This window comes from Bacillus rossius, chromosome 6 (genome assembly GCF_032445375.1).
Source record: "Bacillus rossius redtenbacheri isolate Brsri chromosome 6, Brsri_v3, whole genome shotgun sequence".
NCBI lineage: Eukaryota > Metazoa > Arthropoda > Insecta > Phasmatodea > Bacillidae > Bacillus > Bacillus rossius.
Genome location: NC_086334.1, coordinates 36,990,051 through 37,014,477, shown reverse-complemented (window position 1 = coordinate 37,014,477; position 24,427 = coordinate 36,990,051). Strand labels below are relative to the sequence as shown.

General features: G+C 36.4%; 1 protein-coding gene across 13 annotated transcripts in view; it reads left to right on the top strand.

The window, feature by feature from the left end:
• The first annotated feature begins 23 nt into the window (after positions 1–23).
• The window catches only part of LOC134533037 (piezo-type mechanosensitive ion channel component-like), a 171,845-nt gene continuing 147,441 nt past the window's right edge, over positions 24–24,427 (top strand). For all 13 annotated transcript variants that reach the window (XM_063370197.1, XM_063370196.1, XM_063370195.1 and 10 more), the window contains exon 1: positions 24–311. In XM_063370197.1, coding sequence (XP_063226267.1) covers positions 248–311 — 64 coding nt within the window. In that variant the 5' untranslated portion in view covers positions 24–247. The remainder of the gene's footprint in view (positions 312–24,427) is intronic.

Below are 24,427 nucleotides of genomic sequence, written 5' to 3'. Positions count from 1 at the left end.
CACTTTGACTTTTGACACTTGTTACTAGTTGCTTGTTACCGCTACCGGCTGGGTGAATGACGCTGGGCGTATTTACGTTTGATTGAAGATGTTGATTTTTGGATAACATGAAACTTAGCGAATTGAATAAGCATAGTTGTGATCGGCGAATTAAGTTTTGTGATTGTAATGCTAATTTTTCTAGTCCAAAAGCTGGAGCTGTGTTTTTACTTGATCTTTTATCGTAGCGTATAACCTTATTTTAAAAATGCCAGCGCATTTGTCAGCTATGTTCCTTTCAAAGCTGGTTCTACCGCTCACGCTGGGTGTCTGTGAGTATTACATATTATTTATAGTAAATTGGATAATTTAATGTACTTTTATAAGGTGTATAGTTTCCCGTTGAAGTTGGCTCTAAAAGTAGTTAGGTAACTATTACTACACATCGACACTTAGTTGCATTTAATTCGAATTAAATAAAAAAAAATCAAATATAAATGTACACAGCACAGCCGCACAAGTGCTAACACTACACTTCCAAACCACATTGCTGTTTGGTGGATGAGTAGTAATATAATTTACTCCCACAAAGGAGATCCGGGTTTGATTCCTGGTGGGGTGAAATTGGTATTTTTCCCAAGTGGTAAATGTAGCAGACGTTGCCGTAAACTTTTAGGTTTTCTTGGGAGGAGTAGCTTTCCCTAAAAAAAGTAATTTGTACACCAAAAATTTAATTTTAGACTTCATTAGAACCACTTCATATGCTACTTTCTTGTGGGACATTGTAAGAGGTAAGATAATACTGCAGAGTTGGGACTTATTATGAAAAAAGTCTTAATATTGTTTTTTTGTGAGTATTAGAATTACTTCACACTCCTAAAAAAATTGTTTTTGATTTTCAATTGGATTCTGAAAACACTCTTTAGTAAGGACAGTGATGAAAGTCTAAGGAAGTTATGTTATAAGAATAATTTAAAATGAATATATAATTATTTATATAAATAGTTTCCATCAAAATTTACTTGTTTTAATTATTTAAACCAATATTATAATTGGTAGACTTCTGATAGTCCTGTATCCAGCAGACCAGATGCCCAGTGGCCCGGCAATAGGGAGGATTGTAATAATTTAAGCCAACTAAGTAAAAATTAAGCAAAAAAAAATTATTAGCTAAAATCCAAAAAGCTTTTACATATACGTTAAGTGATAGTAAAATATGCCTTGCACGGCCCGGGATTAGTTGGAGCCATTGGTGCGCATCGTGTATCTTCAGCAGATCTCTGCAGTCCATAAAAGGAAATTTAGTTTTGTCTTGTATTTGTGTTGAAATGTTCCACGAGATACCGCTTGATAAAACTGAATTTTTAGTAATCCAGCATCTGCAAAGTCTCGAACATGCCATGTTATTGGAAGTCAAACAAAATTTGCAACAACATATATGAATTTGGAGTATTGCATATTCATAGAAAAAATGCTGTGTACAGTTGTTATAAAATTCAGCACAGTTTAGAACATTACACAATCATTAGCACATGTAAATAATTTCAAAATGGTGACAAAAATCCTCAGCCTCAAAAGTGGTTGTCATCAACACAAAACAACGACACTAGTGAAACAAATTACTTGGAAATAAGTGTAAAATATATGGAAAAATAAACTTAATTAACTTAAAACATGTTAAAAACAATTTATACAGAAAAAAGAAAAGATTTTTACAACATTGCAATATATTAAAAATTAAAAAAAGATTGAAACCTTTTAAAAATAACTTGTAATTAGTGATTATGGAGCTGGGGTGGGACATACTACACAGAAGGAGGAACATAGAGAGATTGGTGAAGTTTTTTTAGGGTGACAAGCGGCGAGGTAGCTGTGGAATGTGGGGAAACAGGTTGAACAAAGGGGTGTATAGAGGGAGGAGGGATTATGGGTGGAAGATTCAGAGAGAGTGGAGAAGAACTGAAAGAGGAAAACAAATATTCCTGGTGAGGATGGGGAGGGAATGGAAAAAGATTGAGGGAAAGATACTAGATGTGAGAAGAGGAAAGGACCATAAGAGGCTTCAGAAATTGGGCGAGCATTGTCACCAGGCAGAAGCCAATCGCAAGTGTAACAATCAATCAATCAATCAGCAAATTTCTCCAATATTGTATTAGTTACACTTTTACACTTTGCTTTTCAGATCCAATTAACAGTCAAATAATTGTCCATATTTGTGCAGATGAAGTAGGTACTCGAAAACAAAATTGTATTAGGCAATGTAATTCTTACAATATTGCAATGCCATTTTACAAAATCATCAGGGATACGTAGAGGAACTGGGCAAATAACCTTTTATCAGAAATTATCAGCAGTTTTTAGAAATGTAAAATTTTTTTTCAACTATTTTTTTTTTATGTTATAGTAATGTTTCTGCCATGTTCATGTTTGTACATAGATGTGAAAATAAATATTCACAGCACCTTATGCACATACCAGAGTAATCCTGAAAGGACATTCATTGTGCCTTCAGAGATCATGGAATCGTTGCTGGCTACAGCTGAGCTTCCTGGTGCTGTTGAATTCATATTCCTATGCTGTTTACAAACAATAAGGATATGTCCCTTACCGATGCAGCTTTAACCAAAGAAGCCTTTAATGTCCAGCCTGCATTCAGAAATACACTAGCTGTGACAGGATAGCCTAATTCTTTAACACGACCAGATGTATCAAAAAAACATTTGTTTGGCGGCATAAAATTTCTGCATTTACATATTTTTCAAATTATAGGCAAAGTTCTGTATCACGTACCCAATTTGATCGCTGAATCCTGATGGCACGATCCTGGCCAAACAAAAAACATCACAATAAAAATAAATTATGTCAGTTCTTGTGAAATTTTTTCTTTTGTATTCTACTTGTGATCATGATACATTGTTGTATAAAAATTTTTGCTGTGTCCAGGATCATTCTACATACTAAATTAAAAAAGCAATCATCATGTATCACAGGATAAAATATACAAGAGCTTGCAATTAGGATCAGAGGATCAACTTTGATACGTATACAAAACTTTTACGTATCAGGAAATTTTCAATTTTGACACACTATAGTCCACCATTTGACAGTAACATATAAACATAAAATGTAGACAGCATTTGTCATTACATTTTCTTTAAAAGATAATGCCACAAACTCCTCAAAGCGACAAGGTTGCATGAAAGGATGATAGAAACTAGTTCTTTACAAAAGGATGCATTGGTAGTTCTGCAAGAACCATTCTAACTATGTGTTTGATTACCATGAATGGCTGACATCTCTAAGATGCACTTTTCAAGGGTTCTTTAGGCTAAAGGGTCTTTTAAGGAGATATTTGGGTAAAGCCATAATAATCATTGTGAATATTTCTTAAAATTTATTATATTTATTTATATTAATTAGTTTTGTTTAGCCTTAGATTATGGCCATAAGACTATGGAACATGTTATTTGTACATGAATCATCATAATATTTACAGTTTATATATTCAAAAGCACACTTAAATCAAATTGAGACATTAATAAACTGAAATATATGCTCACAACAAAGTAATACATGCTTTTAAGAGATAAACAAGTTTCAAAATTTTTTTTACATATACGTAGTTTAAACAGGTTTTCAAAAATGATTTGTGCATGCTAAACTATTGACTAAAAACATATATGATTTAATGTAATTACTGCGTACACATAATAGTTTTTATTTTTGGTTATTTTATGCAAAATTCTCAAGTACCTACCTATGTATTTATTTGAATTTCTCTTATTTAAAATTTTGTTAAATGTTTTGAGAATTTTCCTAACAGAACTTTTAGGCATTAGCTAAGGTTATGTTAATCTCAGGCTTCAGATTTTAGGCAGATTTCAAAGAATGACTACCTATTATAGCAGTTATTGTGGTGTGACTTCCAGAAAGTTTTTATAAAGTTTTTTTCATGGTCTGTAGACCCCAAAACCATCAACTCAAAAGTGTGTATGTATATATATTTTTATGGACACAATAACTGCTGTAATTTTGCCCAAATCACTTCCAAACTGATACATAAAATATAGTAATGGAAAATCTCGGTTGAGTTCGTTAATGGGCAAAATTCCTCCAAATAGGTAGATTGGGGAAAGTTTTTTTGAAAAACAGAAAAATTTCTATAAATCCTATAATATTATATATTGCATCAATTTTAACATTATATCTTGAATGAGTAATTAAAAAACTTTTATCTAAATACTTTTTTGATAAGACCAACCATAACTCCAAGGAGTGGAAAAACAGGGGTTGGAGAACAAATAACTCATAAATCCGTTAGTGAGCACACCGTGGAATCTAATTCAGATTGTTTTTAAATTGTATAATTTTTATCCAAAACTTTTGTCTGAAGTAATTTTTGATAAATTGAACCATTATTAAGAGGGGTTGAAAAAACCAGTGGTGGAATAAAAAATAAAATCTGTTCTTATTTATTTTAAACTTTCTAAATATTGCCTAAAACTTTTGTCTAAAGTAAATTTTTATGTAACCAATCATTATTGCAGGGTGGAAATAACAAGGGTTGAAAGACAAAAAAAAATCATAGTTCTTTTAGTTTGTATTCTATCAAATCCATCTTTCTTTATTGTAAAATTCCTTTACATTATCTAAAACCTTTGGCTTGAAAAATTTTTTACGAGAGAAACTATTACCTTAAAACAAGGGTTGAAATAAAAAAAATTCAAAATCTTATTATCAAATTTGTTTAGATTTATTTTAAACCATCTTTATATTATCTTAAGCCTTGGTCCAAAGCAAATTTTTACATGCCCACATATCAGTGCAAGGAATAAAAAATAATATTTGAAGGTCAAAAAAATTCTTTACTACCTTAGTAGGCAAAATACGAAAAATCTTTCTAAGCTTTCAATGCTGAATTAATCGTGTCGTGGATAAGTTGGGTTTCCTAGGTCGGTGACAGTGAACGCGGGCGATAATGGAAAACGGACATGAGTCAGTTGTGTAATGTTTTATCTGTAACTAAGCAGTGTTTCTAATTATCTGTCTATGTAGTCATGTATTGTTGACAACTACCTTAGTAGTTATTAAAGGACTTTATGTGAAACCACAAATCAAATTTAAAAATTTGAAATATTTTCGCTGCATGGAATATCAGAAAATGTTTTATTGATTAATTTGGCATATTGGTGACATGTAGAACATTATGCACATTAAGATCTTATGTAAATTTAGTGCTTAAAAAGTTTCAGAAAATTATAGAAGTTTCCAAGACAAAATAAGTGGCACTTCGAAATATACCTAGACTGTGCTGAAGGGGATTTTTTATTTTATTTTACCTTTAACTAATGCTTAGACATTTGACTTAAGGTAAGATGGGTAACATTTGGTGGGGTGGTTTAGAGATAAAATTAAAAAAAAAAAAAAAAAAACAAACAAAGTGTGTGTGTGTGTGTGTATATATATATATATATATATATATATATATATATATATATATATATATATTCTTTTATATTACATACTTTGATTAAATTAAAATATGCAAAATGTTGCTTGTACATATCAAAACAATACAGAAATAGTTTCTGTTCAATATTTCAATATCACTGTATATTAAACACTAAATTACTAGTATCCAATATTTTTATAATTCCAAATCTAAATTTCAATTTTTTACAAGCACATATTTTGCATTTTTTTTTAGTGAGATTTCTTTTGCACAAAGTTTTGGTTGCTGTTTTAGCACCAATTCAATAAGTTTGTTAACATGAATTAACATGACCATACCTCCAATTTGTCCCACTTGAGGTAAATTGGAGGTATTTTTATTTTGTTTAAATTAATTTTTTTTTAATTTCAAATCCATGTTAGTTTAATAGTGGTCTAATCTACCATAAATATTTTTTACAATTAAAAAAATGTAAACAGTATGAACTAGATTAAGAAAATACTATATTTTTCACAGATTTACTCCATTGCACCTATGTTAACATTTGTCTAATAAATCACAACAAAATAAAGGACAAGGGTTTCTTTTGCATATAAACAGACAAGCGGTGTAACCTCAAGCAACCTTAAAACAACATGAACATTTTTTTATCTGTAAATTTTTGTTTTGTTTCCTGATTTATTACTTGCCAGTTCATACTAGATTACACAGCCTTTTAAGTCCTTGAAATATTTTTAGTAACTTGCTTAACCCAGGCTGAACGAGAGAACTGCAGGGGAATGCATGCTAATCTGTGCTGCATGAGCAAGTTGGAGGGACCTTTGTTAACCAATGCTAAACGGGTGAATCACGGAGTACCACCGCTAAACTCCGCTTCGCCTGCAAGTCGCAGGGGACCGGCATGAACTCAACAATTTACTGGGAAGCTTTAAAAAATAAGCTTTGCATGTTTGAATTAGACACGTAATGTAAACCATCTTCAAACAAACGGTTCATGTGCTTTTGGTGGTAGTATTGGCCTAGCCCTGTCATATGGTGGATTGTGGTCGTTGGGTGGCGGCAAAAGTTAAATCCGTGTAATATGGTTCTAGTTCATGTAGAACTGACACTTAATTTTTAATTTTTTCTTTTTTTTTTTCCCAATTTTTTTTTGCATGGTTTTTGCCACAAGGAATAGATCTAAGTATATGTTATTCAAACACTCAGTGCTATAATCTTTGATAAATGTGAGATTATTTGGCACAGAATGATATAGGTAACACATGTTTTCAAACACAAGGGTTTATACTTCTTTTAGTGTTTGTGAATTTTTTTAATAATATTGTCCATTATTAAAAGGACTCAAAATAAATTAAGATTTTTTTGATGGTTCTTGCAATCAGGTGGTTACTTGAGTAATTGAATGAAAAATCATGGACACAGAAGCCATTTGGAAATTTATTACATAATTTTTTTTTGGTCAGTTAAGGCATTAAGAATAATTATACAGTAAATTTTATCCTAAATGTGATATAAGTCTGAAACTAAAAGTCATCTTTCTAAAGGTACTATTTTTATTTCAGAAAATAGCATATTGGATAAATATATATAAAAAAAATATTTTTTTAATTATTTAATTTGCATACATGTGTCTGGCTTGTTCCAGTAATTAGAGTCCCAAGTATTCATAATAAATTAAACTTTTTTTGTCATTATTCTTAATGTAGGGTGCAAAACACATTCTTATCTGGACTTGCTTAAAATCTTTATACTTACTTGTATGTACACAAAAAATTTTCCCTACAAATGAATAAATCTATGCAGAAAGGCCTTAAAAAATATTTGAATGTAATTTTAACCAATGGTCAAATTTTCATTTAAGATGTGTTTTTTATACCAACTTTGGTTAAAATATTCACTCTTGATTTCTTCCTTCGAATTTAACAGTTAGTGACTTAATCATTTTCAACATGAAAAAATTATGTATTAGTTTTTCCACCATGTATTAACTTGAACTTGACATTATTTTACCAAAACTTAATATTTTACCAAAGCTTATAATGGGGGATGATCAGGGTCGGTTTGAGGTACCTTTGAGATACCTTGTATCACTATTGAGTTAGGATTGCAAAATTAATTCGACAATATCCTTTCAGAAATTAATTTTGGGAAGGGGGGGGGGGGGGCTACTATTTCCACACCAAGGTGATCAATAAAAAATTAAATCAAGTATCAAAAGTTGGATCAAACCAGAGTTGTCATCGTGGTAGTCAGATGCTCTAACCGTTAGCCCCCATGCTACATAAATGTCTCTTAAGTGCAATGTTACGGGTAGTATATAAGTTGTGCCTTTTTTTTATTGGCTATTTATTAAAAAAAATTAGAGTTGAGTTTTCTCCGTTACAGGGTAGATTGCTATTGGGAAGTAGCTACTTTAATATCGCAAAGGGGCGTCAAAATCGGTGATCCAAAGTTAGTGCTCTCTCCTGAGACGACACCGGGCTAGAAGCACAAGAAAACGTCGACCTTGATCATTCCGCCTCACCAACTCAAATATACCCATGACTAGGCTGCCCCCTCTACAGGTGACTCGTAAATTACATTAAAATCATCTCTGAAGTAACGTGGATATCCACTTATGGTAAATATGTAGAGTAGCGGTATTTGTGAAAAAAATGCTAAAAATCCGAAAATACTCTTATTATATGCTCTTTCTCTTCCTCTTTTCAAAACAACCGGTGGATATAAGAAATTCCAAATACTTTAGGAGATATCGAATTTTTTAATTTTGCAATACAAGACCTGTGCAACCATTCGACCTGTGCCATTTTTGTTATTTTGCCGTGTGTTCATGAATGCCTAATTAATAAAATGGTCGATTAGGTCAGGTCAGTTACATTATTAATACTTTCAAACTAAGCCGACATTAAAAATAATGTGAATTAATTTTAATGGCTGTTTAGTTTTAAAATATTTATAATGTAACTGACCTGACCAAACAAACCGGGACAAAGGATGAACAGTAGGAACTAAAATGGTCGATTAGGTCAGGTCAGTTACATTATAAATACTTTCAAACTAAGCGGACATTAAAAGTAATGTGAATTCATTTAAATGGTTGTTTATTTTAAAGTATTTATAATGTAACTGACCTGACCAAACAAACCTGGACAAAGGATGAACAGTAGGAACTGACGTAATTTTTTTTACTTATTACTTGCGCAACAATATCCAAATAACGAAAATAAAACATTAAAATTTGAAACGTTAATAACTCACCTAAGTTAGAGGCGGGTACAATTCCTTTGCCATTAGTAGAAAATGATGTAGTCGTTCACCTACGTCGCGAAAAAAAAAAAATCATACTTGTAAACAAGAAACAATGGTGGCCCCATGAATGCACAGGTATTGTGATGAAAATTTAAAAATTCGATATCTCCTAAAGTATCTGGAATTTGTTATCTCCGCCGGTTGTTTTGAAAAGAGGAAGTGAAAGAGCATATAATAAAAGTATTTTCGGATTTTTAGCATTTTTTTTCCGCAAATACCGCTACTCTACATATTTACCCCACTTATGTATATAGCTACATACTTGCACTTACGAGGGTGTTTATTTTTTTAACTCTTAACGTAAAAATCGCTTCGTTCCCGCCAAACGTACCGTCAGCGCATGAATCACCTGTGCTTCAGAACACGCGCGGATGATACGAGGTTGGCCGGAAGTAGATGATGTCACTCTTACATTCGTGCCATTGCTTGCGTCACGGAACTTATACATAGTTTGCCTTACGTATTCCCTAAAACAATTAATTCGTCTTGAAAAAGGTTTGTGCAATTGTTTTTGCCTTGAATACTTGCAGTTTCGGGATTGGAACCTCTCGGTATTTTCTCTTTTAAAAATCGAGTTAGGTTGTCGATAAATTGCTTCAATCGACTTTGGATTTGTAAAATTTTGAAGGGGGAAAAAAAAGTACTATTTTGACTTTGTTTTGTTAACATGTGTGTTAATATACCTTTTAGTGATTTTGAAATCTAACATCTTAATTTGTTTAAAAGAATTGACTAATACTGTTGCAGAATTTTTTTTTACATAGGTCATTGAAGCTCTTCCAATACCTTATTCATATAACATCTTGACTAATCTTAATGTTCCACTATTTATCTCTGTCTGTAACTTTATATTGTGACTGCAGAGGCAGTCAGCGTCACACCATCGCTGTAGCGGCTTAGATCGGAAAATGATCAACAAATATCAGTGACTGATGATTAATTTTTAAACACACCAAAGTGTAGTGGCATGATTGCCACTTAGAATTATTGTCTCTCCATTGGTAATTTCTGTAATAAAACCAAATATGAATTTGTGATATTTTTGGTACCGTTCCATGAGTGTGGAGCGAGGCGCTAAGCAACTATTAAGCTGGAATCACAATGCCCCGACGGCCCCGACACGACAGGCCCGACAAGTTCAATAGCCAATGAAATACAAGCTCGCAGTGACGTCAGCCCGACAAAATACGCACCCCGACGGCCAGCAAGGAATATATTCTATTTCTAATTCCGTCGTGTCGGGGCCCGACAGAAAAGAAAACGGCAACTGAAAGGAAACAGCACAGAAATAAATTTTAAAAATATTTACCTACTTGGTAAATCTTTTTGCTGAAAAGTGAAATTTCGTTTTAAGTGTGGGTGAATTGAAAAATTTGTAGCTTGCCTTAGTCTGTTTGCATAAACATTAACAGATATCATCGTGCTTATGGTTAAAGACGTTATTTTATAATCCATATTTTAATTTTTCGTTTCTTTTTAATTCAGCGCACAGCTAACATCAGGAGTATTTTTCTGTCCCTCACTGACATATCTTTATCTTTTTTCCTTGTAACTATAATAAACTACTCTTTGTTTTACAAATCAAATTAATCTTACTTCGTATCGCAGACGACTAAATGTTTTTTTTTTGCACTTCAACTGTCAATAATAAATAAAAGAGCCTACTTTGTTTTTAGCGCTTTCTATAATGCATTTTAATTGAAGTATTTAGCTTGGCACGATTTGCCGAAGGCCAAATTGAAAATCGTCGGGTTATTTTTGTCGTGGTATTGTGACCCTACGCTTTTAAATCTGTCGTGCTGAGATGCTGCACGACAGTTTGTCGGGCCTGTCGTGTCGGGGCCGTCGGGGCATTGTGATTCCAGCTTTAGTAGGCCGCTAATTTCACAAATATTATAAAAATATTTCAAAAGTAATGATCACTGCAATGTTTCACCCCCTCCCCCTTAAAATGTGTGACATAAGGAAACTGCTCACGTTCAAATGTTCTTCGTGAGTTAAAGTTATAGCCCCTAAGGGTTTGGCCTAACTCCTTTCTCCCATCAGTTTGGGATAGCTCTAGTGGTACCTCTTAACTCCATCAGAACACGTTCCCTGCCAGCAAATGGCGAGAAACTATATATATATATATATATATATATATATATATATATATATATATATATATATATATATATATATATATATATACACGTCAATGTGTTGGTATCCGAGTCCTGGGAATGGATCCAAATATACCACAAACTCCACCCACGCCTGTGGCGTAGTGATTGAATTCGGTGGTTTTTGTTTTCCGAACAGACAATGACTGGGAAAAGCGTGAACGGAAAATAGGGTGAGAAATTTGCGGACTGTTTTCACAGCTTCCTTTGCTAGCCTAGCCACATTGAGAAGCGCAGCGAGATAAGTACTTATAGTCGGTCTCACGCTTAGATTGCAGCACAGAGTATATGGCGAACAATGTTGCCAGATATATACTACCCGGCTTTTTAACATTAAAAATATTTTGTTAACCATCGTTATTTGCATCAGGTTTTGATATTATTTTAATTTTACTATTTGTCGATTTTTCTCTGAGACATTAAATTAGTATCTATTGACAGTATTGTTACAGTTGTCGTTCTGAAAGAAAAAAAAAATCAATGCTAAACACCAATTATGATTTCACAGGAGACACGATTTGTAGTAATAGGTCACTAATATAATTTTATGATTTGCTCAAAAGAGCAAATTTTAAAAAGATTAAACTGTATGTAATTTTTTCACAAAAACAATTGAATCCAAGATAACGATTTCAATTAAAAAAATTTAGAAAAAAAAAAGAAATATCAGATAATGCTTTTGATGAAATACAAGGAAATGTATTTCCAAAATTCTCATTTCAAATTTTCCTCGAAAAACTACAATGTTTCAGATATATTAAAAAAATTCTTTGTTCCTTAAACAGTCTACATAAATCGTTTGTGCTCTATGGCGTATGTCTGGCAACAGAGCACAATGACAGCGTGAGCGCTAGTGCGTTGGCAAGGGATAGTAAATGCCCATTGCAATCTAAGGATGAGACGCGCCATAGCTGCCGGTATTGGCGGCGACTGCGCGGAATGTGACCTGGCTGGAAGCCAGTGTTGCCAGCCATAGCACACACAATTTGGGTACGCTCACCTCTACATTCGGGTTCTTTCTGTTACAAGAAGTTCTCATTTTGGGTGTCATTAAGGCACATACAAAAAAAAAAAAGCACGAAAACAAATTAGCGCGACAACTTAAAATGTTATGATTTAAACGTAATATTGCCTCTGCAAGCCAACGCCCGTGCGTAGGATTTTATGATGCGTCGTCTTTGAGTTGTTTTTGGAGGAGGTGAGATAGTGTAAAAAGCGAATACTACTAACCAGCCACATTGAAAAATGTAATTTTCAGGTTAAAGGTCGGTGTAAAATTATTGTAAATATAACCTGTAATATAAATATGGTGACGTAAATTTGTGTAGCCGTGATATATCTGATCCTGTTGTCGCCGCCCTACCGTTTACTTGATACTAGCTGCAACTTCATCCTGTGATTTTCGAGAGATCCTTAGGAATATAGCGTAGCCGAGGCTGTTTTCAAAAAGGCAGGGATGTTTATGTCAGTACGGTACAGCCAGGATAAAGACTTTTCTACTCTAATTTGTTTTCCATTCCAAGCGAATATTGTTTAATATTTTTTTTTACTATTAATATTTTTGTTTTTCATAAACAGTGGTAGGTACGTTTGCGTACCCGAGCGGATCTTCTCAGGTGTCGGGTACTGACACAGTGATTCGGGCACGTCCAGGGGCCCTATTCTTGACGCTGCTGGAAGAATTCCGCTAGCGGAATTACTTGATTCCACCAGAGATTTGCTAAACCCTATTCTTGAACACTCGCTAGCGGAATTATGTATCGGAATTACATCACAAACTACCGGAATTATTCCGCCACCTCGTGAGCTGGCGGAATCACAATTCCGGTAGAGATTTAAAAGTTGTTTGTTCTTTGAAACCATGATTTGTCCAAAATGGAATCTCTGGTATGGTTCAGAAAATTTTTTAAATCGTTTGTATGTTTGGTTAGTTTAGGTTAGCTACATTTAAATCTCGTTTAATAATGCGTGTGTTTATATACTTATATTGTATTACTTCATTTAAAACCAGAAATATCTTATTCGTCTCATTATGTTATGTGATTATTCAGATAAAAATACGCCATGTGATGCTTTCAACCTTCAAAATTCGTGTGTGCGTGGCGAGAAAACTTTTGTAACAATTTAACTAATATTTAATGTTTTAAGTATTATTACATTTTTGTTTGTGTGATTTGCAATGGCAGGTATTTAAATATTACGTTACGAAAGTTATATTTACCATCTTCCATTAAGTACCTACTTAATATTGTACCTACTTAGCATAAAAAACATTGAAATTTTTGCTGTGTATAAATTTGTGGCTTATTTGACGTTTATTGTGTGTGATAAATACAATACCGGTAACGTAGTTTCCATATTACGTAATTCGTTTTTGACACCAAATATTGCAATCGTGTGTCATGTTTTGATGGAACAAAACTATAGTGGTAGTTAGATTATGCACATGTATTCGTTAAAAGTACATCCATCCCGGAATTGAAAAGTACTCTAAAAGGAGTCCATTTATATATGAATTTCCCACAGTGATAAGTGATTGTGAAAATAAAGGTTATCCTATTTACCCTTCCCTATTTTGCAAACAGAGCCAACATTCCTACCACGCAAATAATATGATTGAAAACAACACACACCGATGAAAACCCACACAAGCCTTATTAAATAAATGATGAAAGAAGATATAGTAGAAAGATAATGTTGATAAATTCATAAGATTTTCAAGAAGCCCCTACACCAAACAATTGCAAACTTTGGTAAAAGTTCCGTTTTGCTTATCCAGATGTATCCAGATATACCTTTGATTCTAATGGTATAATCCTGTACACCTGATCCTGTGTTCTATGATGCTTATCTTTTTTATCAGTTGGAATAACTTCAGATTTCGCGCTGTCGCGCGAAATGCGTTGGCGCTACGCGCCTGCCCACTGCTAAAAAAATAAGCATCATGTACCACAGGATCAGGTGTACAGGATCACAGGTTAACTTGGATACGCAATACGGAACTTTTACCCATTTACCCCCGCACCATGAGATAATTGCTAGATGATGTTCATAAAATTTTATAATTTTGTATTGACTTGCAGTTATAAAAATCTAATGTACACATTCACAATTGTTTGCTGAATCAAGAAACACCGCATAAAATTTATTTTCACATCAAATTTTACACTAACATAAAAAGTTGCGGCAAAGTAAGCAGAAACAAACTAAGAAACGATTACTTTTAAGTGATAAGAATTGTAAATTTTAATAAAATTCTTGCCACAAACTATCAGCACGCTTTTTTGGTAAATTCAGGATTAAATTTTCCTCTGGACAAAGAATCATTTTTTTTCCATGAATGATAGCAAAATTTCCCGTTGTTCAGCCGTAACTATACAGCTCATTTCAATTTGATAAGTAGATCTTCAACCTACACCCCTACCCATAGAATAAAGAGTAGCCCCTACCCTAACGAGGATATTTGCAAAGAGTAAACATAACAAAACATTCAGTATTCATCCACTTACACGGGAAATTTACCTTTCCTCATTGTGATTGGCCTTCTACCAGTGACGTCAACAGTTAAAGCAACGTTGCCTCACTTCCGTAAAGACTTTTCGTTGACCCGACAATGTTGATTCCGGTAGCCACTACAGCAATTTCAAGAATTGGTTTTTTACTCTCTACCGGAATGAAACTCGCGGATTAATCCGGTAGCGGAATTATTCCGGTAGCGTCAAGAATCGGCCCCCAGTAGCGGATCCAGAGGGGGGGCTAAGGGGCCCAAGCCCCCTCCAAAAGCATCTGGGTCCACTATTGTTTTAGTGTTTGCATTGATAAAGCCTAGCCTCAGCTGGGTCAAGCCCCTCCCAAACCAAAATCCTGGATCCGCCACCGGGCACGTCCGGCAACACTGCTGGAAGCTGCCTCGGGCCGGGAGGCGCGCTCCCACGGAGCGGGAGGATGACGTCACGCGCCGGTGCAGCCGACCCTGACGGTGACGCCGCGCCGCGCACAAGAGCCGGCGGTGTGTGAGCCCGCGCCGCTATGGCGCTATCGGAGAGCTCGCGATCGTGTCCCTGAACTGCTGCTCCGCGACTCTCCACGTTCACGCTCGTACATGCGCTAGCTGGAGTACCCGCCGTTGCCCCGGGCTTTGGGGTCGTCCATTAATCACGTGATGTTTTTTTTTAGCAAATTTGTAACCCCCCCTCCCCCCTAGTGATTTGTGGTGAGGTTTTAGACTTACAACCCCCCCCCCCCCCAACAAATCACGTGTATTTTTTCGGTACAAAATATTTTTAAAAATTTCAGAATATTATCTTTAAATATAGGTATAATCTAATTTAATTCTGTAAAATTAAGCACAGCATGTAACTTATATTCGGCACCAAAATCACAGTCGACTGGCAAGCCGAGCCGGGCGGGGATATTGTTGCCTGGCTACGGCGAGTCAAGGTCACGCGTCGCTTTTCGGTTTAGTAGAAATCGCGTGAAAAAATAAATACACGTGATATCTCTCTACACCCCTCCTCCCCCCTTGTGATATTTCGTGATTTTTCTGAACCCCCCCCCCCCCCCTTTTGAGCCACACGTGATTAATGGACGATCCCTTTGCGCTGTGTTTAGGCTTAATTCAGTGACGTAAAGGGGCCCTCATACTGGCAAAAATTTTACTCAATATTTTGAAGGTGTCGTGTTTGTACAAAAATATTGAGAGTGTGAGGAAATATATTGCGCAAAAAAAAAAAGTGGTGTTCAATATTTTGTGGAGTGTTCAAAAGTTTTCTGAAAGTTTAGAAAAGTTTTGCGGACCCGTCAATATTTTGTAGCACGAGAATGCCGTGTGAGGGGGCTGACAAAATATTGCGCAATATTTTTGCGTAGTGTGAGGGGTCCAGACCATTCAATATTGTTGTACAAAAATGAGCTCAATAATTTTGCGCAAAATATTGAAAGAAATTTTTGCCTGTGTGAGGGCCCCTTAAAAACGAAAACGGATCCGGTACCCGCAATGTATTTACTTTCACAATCCGTCTGCCGTTTACACAATGCACGGAAACGTAACAGATGTCAGTCGATGAGATTGAACTCCCCGATATCAATTTGATTGAAAACAATAATTGGGATACTAAGACAAAGAACACTCAGGATTTACATATGAATATTATAAAAATAGTCCATTAAGTAATGGTAGAACACGTATATAGAATGTAAACAAACATGGCTATCACCGCGGCCAAATTCTCGGCTTCTGTTGGTCGCACGGAGTAACGTAAACGGAAGAGCTGAGCATCTCTTGAGAAAATCCGTACGGTTTCGTGTCCGCAAGCGTGTCAGTGTAGATATTACGTTACGTGAGATCGTCTCCTTCGCTTCCTTGTCATTGCAGAACGGGCCTTAAGGGGCTGGGGGTAGTTTTTCTCGAAACCTGATTTTCCTCTTAATTTGGTCCAAGGTCAGTTGTTCAACATCTTACAAGCTTGAATAAAACTGTGGATTTTATTTAGATAAAAACCAAAACCAAACATAATTTTTTGTGTATTTATAACCCTTTATCGCAAAACTTCAGGGCACATAATGCTTTTCGTTTGTCCGTCCGAAGCACCCGGAGAAAACCCCCATGAAAACAACAAGAGTTCTGGTGGAGGTATTACTGACAATGTTCTCACTCGCTGGACTCTGGGGTTAGCTGCTTTACAGAATGTGTGTAATGAAATTGAGAACTACTGCAGCAGTGTATCGGCTACTACTGTACAACATGTTGATGTGAGGCATTCCCGTATTGGCAGGGGATGTAGTGATGGTAATAAACCGAGTGGCTTTCCAGTCACAATCCTTTTCCAACTCTTGGCTACTTAATGTCAATATGTGATGGAGTGATTGGAGGTGAAGACGTGAACTCTCACCCGTCATAGGAGGTTGGTTTTAGAGGAATGACATGAGTTGGGAACAGAAATTTTGATAACGTACATTTCAGACATAAAAATGCAGTGTTTTTCTCTGGAAACTGTTACTAAAGAAAAAGTAGCTCTAAATCCCCTCATGATTTTTCACAAGATGATCATCTCTAAACAGTCTAATGATCTGGAAAAGAAAATACTGTGAGTATTAACTAGCTTTCTTTCCATTGTTACTTTTCTTATAAGAAGGCATTCGCAAAGGAACAGAGTCCACATTTTACTCTGCTGTCACGCCATTGCCAAATGATACAGAATGGAACGAGCAAGGTTAATGTAATAGATGGATGCTACCTCCTGCACAAAGTTCACTGGAATCGCATCGAATCTTTTTCTGCTACATCATGGTAAAAATGCTGAGGAAGTCTTCGATGGGTACCCCACTGAAGAAAATAAAAGAAGCACAAGAAGCACAGAAAGAGCTTGCCGTTTCAGGTTACAATCTTGTGCAGACGTTCTCTTTTTTGGTACAATGTTTCCGCAGATGCCAAAGTAGAACTTGTGATCGAATAAAAAAAATAAAACTTCACGCTTTCATCTCATTGCTTCAGATTGAATTTCAGTAAGCACAAATGTTAACCAAGCAGGCTTCAGAAGATGCAGATGTGTTAATTATAAAAAATGCAATTTGGTTTACTTCTAAAAATGATTGTTATTATTGATATTTTAGTTTTGGTGACGGCTTTAGCACCAGACAATGTCCCCCCCCCCCCTTTTTTTTGTTACAAATCTAGAAGGGGTAACAAGTTTGTCCTCCAAAGAATCTTTTAAATATGAAGATATTGTGGAAAACATTATTTTTATTCATGTGATAAGTGACTGTAATACAACGTTCGCTCTCCTTGGGCAAGGAAAAATGAAGTTTTGTACCACACTTGAGGGTGATGCATTCCACAATAAAAATGTTAACAATTTCAAAGATCCAGTTGCAAAAAAAAATCACAGAAGCGATTGCAACATTTCTTGTGGCCCTTTATGGGTGTGATATGAACGACTCTATTGATGAGTTGCGGTATTTTACTTTCCTAAAGCTGCTACAAACAAAATCCAATTTTCCACGACTACCTCAAACTAGGGATTCAGCTGAATGTCATGCATACAGAGCTTATCTGCAAGTTCCAAAATTGATGGGGGATGAAACGACGCTCTCAACTGGGGCTGGTCTAACTCCAGTCCCAATGAATAAAAAAACCAGCACCACAGGAATTAATGGACATGATTTCGTGCCATTGCAAAAAGGCTTGTGGCAAAAAAAAAAGCTGGATTTCGATGCTCCATTGCAAGTATTCATTGTGGATACGAGTCCTGCGGTAATGCATCAGAGGTTGACTTCAACCTGGAAGAAGAAGAGTTAGACGAGCTGCCTATTGGTCAACGTGGTGAACTATATGCATCAAAACAGTTGGGCCAAAAACAGCAAAAACTTACGGTTTTTTTAACTTAAAATTTTGTATACATCATTGGAATATAATTTCAGATATATTTAAAATTTTCATAATTTTGAAATATAGGTATTTTTAAATGCATAAAACATTTGGGGTTTTCATTACAAAAAAAATTCTCAAATTTTACATGAATCTCATGTATTACATGTAGGTACGTTCATACATGAACTAGGTGTGTGTATGTATATATATATATATATATAATATATATATATATATATATATATATATATATATATCACATACACAATATATTTAAGATTACATTCATACACACTAATTTCTACACAAGGTAATACTTGTAGTTTTCAGCTAATTGTACTAATGTGGTGTATTATTTTGTCTCGGCATCTATTGTAAATTCCAAATATTTTGTATGAATTTTGTAGAAAATTTAATACTCTACAAGATTTTTTATTGTGTATTTTGCACTCAACTGCGCAGAAAAAAGTTAGTTGAAACCTAAGATATATTTGATATTCTGCAATTTTTTGAAATTTTTGCAGATTTTCATGGCCCTGTTATCTCAGGACCTGTTCAGAATTATTCAACATGTTACCCATGAAATTTGCAGGACATTTAATGCCCTTTAAAATGAGTAATAAATGCCTTTTTTCCCCCTAAAATGTACTGAAAGCGAGTTATTGAGAGAAAACTTAAAACGTGGATTTTTTTTTTTGTAGATTTTCAAGATGACGGAAAACTTTCAATTGGGAGAAGGTCGAACACTTGTGTTTTCAAGAAGTGGTTAATCAAATTTACCCCACCTTTTGTAATCCAAAATATATCTAATGGGCGATTATTTTGACCGTAAAGTGAGCAAATATTTAATCACCAAGTAACACATGGGGGTGGTTTTCGAAATACGGATTAGTAGATCGTGACCTTCCTGTTGCTTTAAAGTTGTAGTGTGCATAATTTCATCAAGCTGAAACTGTACCTATATACATAAACAAGACCCCCCCCCCCCCCCCCCCCCACACACACACACACACACACACACACACACACACACACACACACACACACACACACACACACACACACACACACACACACACACACACACACACACACACACACACACACACACACACAGATATATATATATATATATATATATATATATATATATATATATAAACCAATCCTTGGGAGCTGATTTTCGTACAACGTCGTCCTCAGTGAATGGCCATGTAATGTAAGCAACATCACTGCCGAGGTTTGAGTGTGTAGGACATTTACTTAGAAAACGGGATGTTTTCAATTTCAACGCCCCCGCAAAATTTTAACTGAGACGAAGGATGCATCAACATTGTAACATTCGTTGTCATGGGGATTTTATTTAACGCGCCTAAACACCCTCCCCCCACCCCCAACCCATCCCTTAGGAGATAATGAAACACGTCCTATTTTTTTTTCTTTTGAAGAGTATATTCACAAAATTTCATCATTACTTAAAAAAAAAAAGTTTCTTAGATACACAGACGCAGCAACACATCACAAGCACGAAAACTACAATTCATATTTGTATGCGTTTTGTGCACATTATTAAATTATTTATTTTGAATCAAAGAGTACATTTAAACAGTTTCAGATTACACTTTATAACTCAACTCGTGATTGATTCTATGCCACTTAAATCCGTTGACAATTTTTTAACGCGAGGTTTTTGTTAACTCTTCTATGTTGTTATGATTCAACTTTAAGATGGATCTCAATTCTTGACTTTTCCAAGACGGTGATAGGGGGCTCAAGACTAACAATGAAAGACAATTCAATATAGAGACTTGATTTACTGTCACGTACTATTATAGAGTTAGCGGTCACCAAATTAGACAATAATGAGGGAGCCTCGCTACCACACCTCGGCAGGTTCCTTACCCACGCTGTGCTGGGTCGCGCTCGAGGCAGGATCTCGACGACGGACTGCGGCGGCCGAGGACCACGGCGCTCCGTGGTGCCGATGTCAGGACTCCAGCCGTCCAGTCGCCGGTGACCAGAAGAAGCCCCTTCTCGACGGTGGCTGTCGTTTTTATCCTTCTGTCCGCGTCCGTGTTGATGTTCCGTGTTGTCCCCTTTTCTCTCGCAGCGGCGGTCGGCCTTCGGCGACCCGCGTCGCTGTTTCGCTGGCGGTGTTGAAATTGCTGACACCTCGTGTTTGACTCAGGGCGAGCCTCGAAGCCGCTTGCCAGAGTGCTCAGAGCGAGTCATAACAATGTGTAATCTTATATTAAAAATAAATGTAATCACTTTGTAATTAAATAAATCTATACAGTATTAAAACTTCTTCAAACTATTTTCATGCATGCAAGAACTCCGTTGCACATAAAGTTCGCAAGTTTTTGTGAGGTATTCTCTCTCTCGCGCGCGCGCTCCTTATTCCCTCAGGATTTTAAATAATCAGGAACTATCGCACATATTTGTCCCAGGAAGTATGATACATTTGTATAAATGTACCTTTCAGGATTTTGTTTAGTTAAAAGCCGTAACCACAAGTAGATAAGTATAGCCGATCCTGGGACAGGGGAGGAGGGAGGGGGATCCAGGGATCCGCGGCAGCCATTTTGGATTACGTCACTTTCGGCGGCCATCTTGGATTTGACCTTATCCTTTGACCCCGGCGGCCATTTTGTTTTAACCACCATTTTGTTTTCTAGAACATTCAGCAATTTTGTTTTCTAGAACATTCCGACATTTCGAGTTTCGTCCGCCATCTTGAAAATCTTTATTTATTATCCGATTTAAATGAAAAAAATATATTATTTAATAAAATTTTAATTAAAAAAACCTATGCATCGAACACCCCACTCCTCTACATTACGAATACACCATCTAGCACCCGCTCCTCTGTTACAATGATATCGTCATCGAACACCCCACTCACCCCTGTTACAATTTTTCGTTACACCGCATTCTTTAAAATAAATTTATTATCAAAATAAAACATATACACCATCGCTGCCTGCCGGAGGCAGCCATCTTATTTAGTGAAGACCACCATCTTGATTTCATCTGATGGTATCACCAAGTGTAGGTTTTTAAAGTACGCCAGTGTATGTAAGGTCGAGTTTCAATTCTCTATTAACATTATTATGACCCTTATAACCAAAAAAATTCGCAAATTTTGTTAAAATAAATCACACAATCCACAAAATCCACAGTCATTTTGTTGTTGTAACCACCATTATTCTTAAAGTCTTATCATTTATAGGTTTTCACTAAAATATATTTTATCAATACTAGCGTTGTGGATGCGATAGTTTAAGTAATGAAAATTAAAAAAAACATTTATTACTCCATCTTAGTGGACCAGAAATTTTTCTGAGTCCTAACTCACAAGTAATATTCCCTTCTCATGTTTGCGTACTCGTGTTTAAAAGCTGCATGGAAGCAGATATTTTAATGTTTGTGTATAATTACATTTCACCATTCTGTAAGACATTTATAAGTATCAGTACCTCGGGGGATATAGGTTCTATATTAAAAATAATAAACAACATGTAGGTAAAATTGTATTTATTAAATTAAAAACATATTTTACACAACAAAAACGGAAACTATACAACGAAATCAGAAAAACTATAAAATAAATGGAAAAAACCAAACTGCCAAACTATTTACATCAAAAACTATGTACAGAAAAAAATTATTCGTCGCCTCCAACATATCCGTGGGGGACCGTGCGGATACCATCTTCGCAGATGAGCCGTTTGTCGTCCTCCCACGTTATGGCCAGCTTATTGCTATATTCGCTGTATAGTATATGCTGCCGGGAGCGAATTGCTCTAACACCTGCCCTCATTGTGCGGTGTTCTTGCAGGGCATCCAGGTAGTCATCGAATGTTATGTGGTTTTTGACCACACATCGCTGGATGCCCTTGGCCTTTTTCTCGCTCTTACCACCACACCTGTAGGCGTAGAGTTTGGCCCGTAGGCTTACAAACTCCTCCATCACTTCTCCCGCACACTCGTCCTTAAACTTTCCAACAACCTTTTTGTTGATGGGGGAGAAGCAATGGTGGTCGGAAGGGTAGCAGCTGGTGTCGAATTTAGACATCAGTGTAGGGTCGGCTCTGAGATCATGGTAGAAGTCCTGTGTCTGGATCTCATACACGAAACTGTCTGTATCCATATACATCAGGTGAATATTGTCATGGTAACGGGGTTTCATGGTGTTGTAATGGAAGTCATACATTAGAGTCTTTGATAGGTCGAGTACTGCTAGCCCGGCATAGATCGGCTTGTCGAAAATGATGGTCTCGTGATTAAGGTGGACTAGAGACAAATTCGGTTCGTACATTGTACGGTCCTTGAAGGAAGGACGACACACCAACTTCTTGAACCTCTTCTCAGAGCACACCAACTCCATTTTGAGCCTCCGCCTCTTGTTCTCCATTAGTTTGCCAAATGTTGAGTTCACAGCGAGCTTGAAGAACTCCTTCTCGAACTCGTTGGCTGCGGCTTTCCGCTTGTTGGTATTCAGCCGAATATAGGGCTCCAACCACGCCGACTGCTCAAACTGTAGGACTCGGTGTATCTTAGTCACTCTCAGCCCATTCGATACTGCTTGCTGTAGGTTTTTGTAGTGTACAATGTAATGCTCCTTATTTTCAAGTGTTGTCATCAGCTTTGATTGATTTGAGCCGGGCGGACACTGATTTACGGGGAGAAATGGTAGGTCTTTATGACTTTCGTAGAGCTCGTGAGGATACTCCACGTCACACTCAATAATGTAGCCTGTAGGAGAATCATCTGGGACAGACACGATATCAATGGATGTGTCTGCCCATTGGAAATGACGAATTGGAAGCGGCAGAGACATCGCCCACCCGTACAAGTTGTTTGCATCAATGTACTCCAGGAATGTAGATGGCTTGGATGCATCATATGTCTCAGGTATGTAGGAGTTATTGGCTACGCAATGCCGTTTAATGCTTTGCGCTACTCCTCCCCTAATACCTGCTTCCACAAACATATACATGTCATAATCTGTGAGAAGCTCTAGCTGCACACCTGTGGTACGAAGCATCGCATCGAAAGCGAACCCTGGACAAGAAATATAGTGAGACGGATCTAAACTATATGTCTCCAAACATATGGAACGGAAATTCTCGAATACGTCCGCCAAAATCAGAACATCTGTCTTTAGGTACAAGTCAGCGTACTCCCCCAAAGTAGCACACTGAAACTTATCCCAGACTTTCACTGCATGAGCGTACTCCATCTCTGAAATCATGGAATCAGTCAGACTATTGTAGAAATCGTCGATATGCGGAAGACTAGTATCATCTAGTCGAGCAAAAGAATCGACAAAATCATACGGGAAGACTCCCTTGCGGGTAACCAACTCCAACTCATCAGGCGCGAAAAACTCAGCAGTACTGACAAACTTGTCTGCCGGCAAGAACTCAGCGAGCGAAGCAAGACCCCGACTCATGAAACGGAACGTATAGACAAACTGAATGCTGAACTTATCATGCAACTTCTTGGTAAACGTTATCAGCTTCTCCTCTGAATTCGGGATTATGAAGATGTCTTTACTGTCGTACCCCAACTTCCTGATAATGAAGTTCTGGTCGTACGCCAGGTTGTGGAAGAACACAATCAACTTTTTTGGTCTGCGCCTGAGAAGGTTGCAGTCATTACATGCAGGCCCCAGATATTCACCGGTAAAGTGATTGTGATCACGAACTTTCTTTGCAGATCCTCCGAACTTTCCTCCACAGTAGCAACACACACTTGCTTGCAGAAAAGCAGTGTTCTGCGAATGTGTGAGCGGAGTCATAGAAACAGATGTAGAAAATATTTTTTGTACATCATGACCAATCTCCACAATGCGAAAAATGAACTTATCTTCTGCGTCACAACCTCGATACAATTCAGGCTCTGATGGAAGTGCTGAAGTGAGGTGTACAGGAATGATGGTGTTATCAGCTTTCACATAAATGCAGTAGCTGTATGCTTTATGCTTTTGATACTGCAGCGTGTATGCTTCATCAGGATTCGGGCGGCATGTATGGATTTTCTCCAGAATAGCTTCAAAGTCGCAATATACCACGATCGGCATCTTATCAGCATGGTGGAAGTTTTTGAACTGCAGAACAGGTGGCTGCCCATTTTGAACAGGGGATGGCA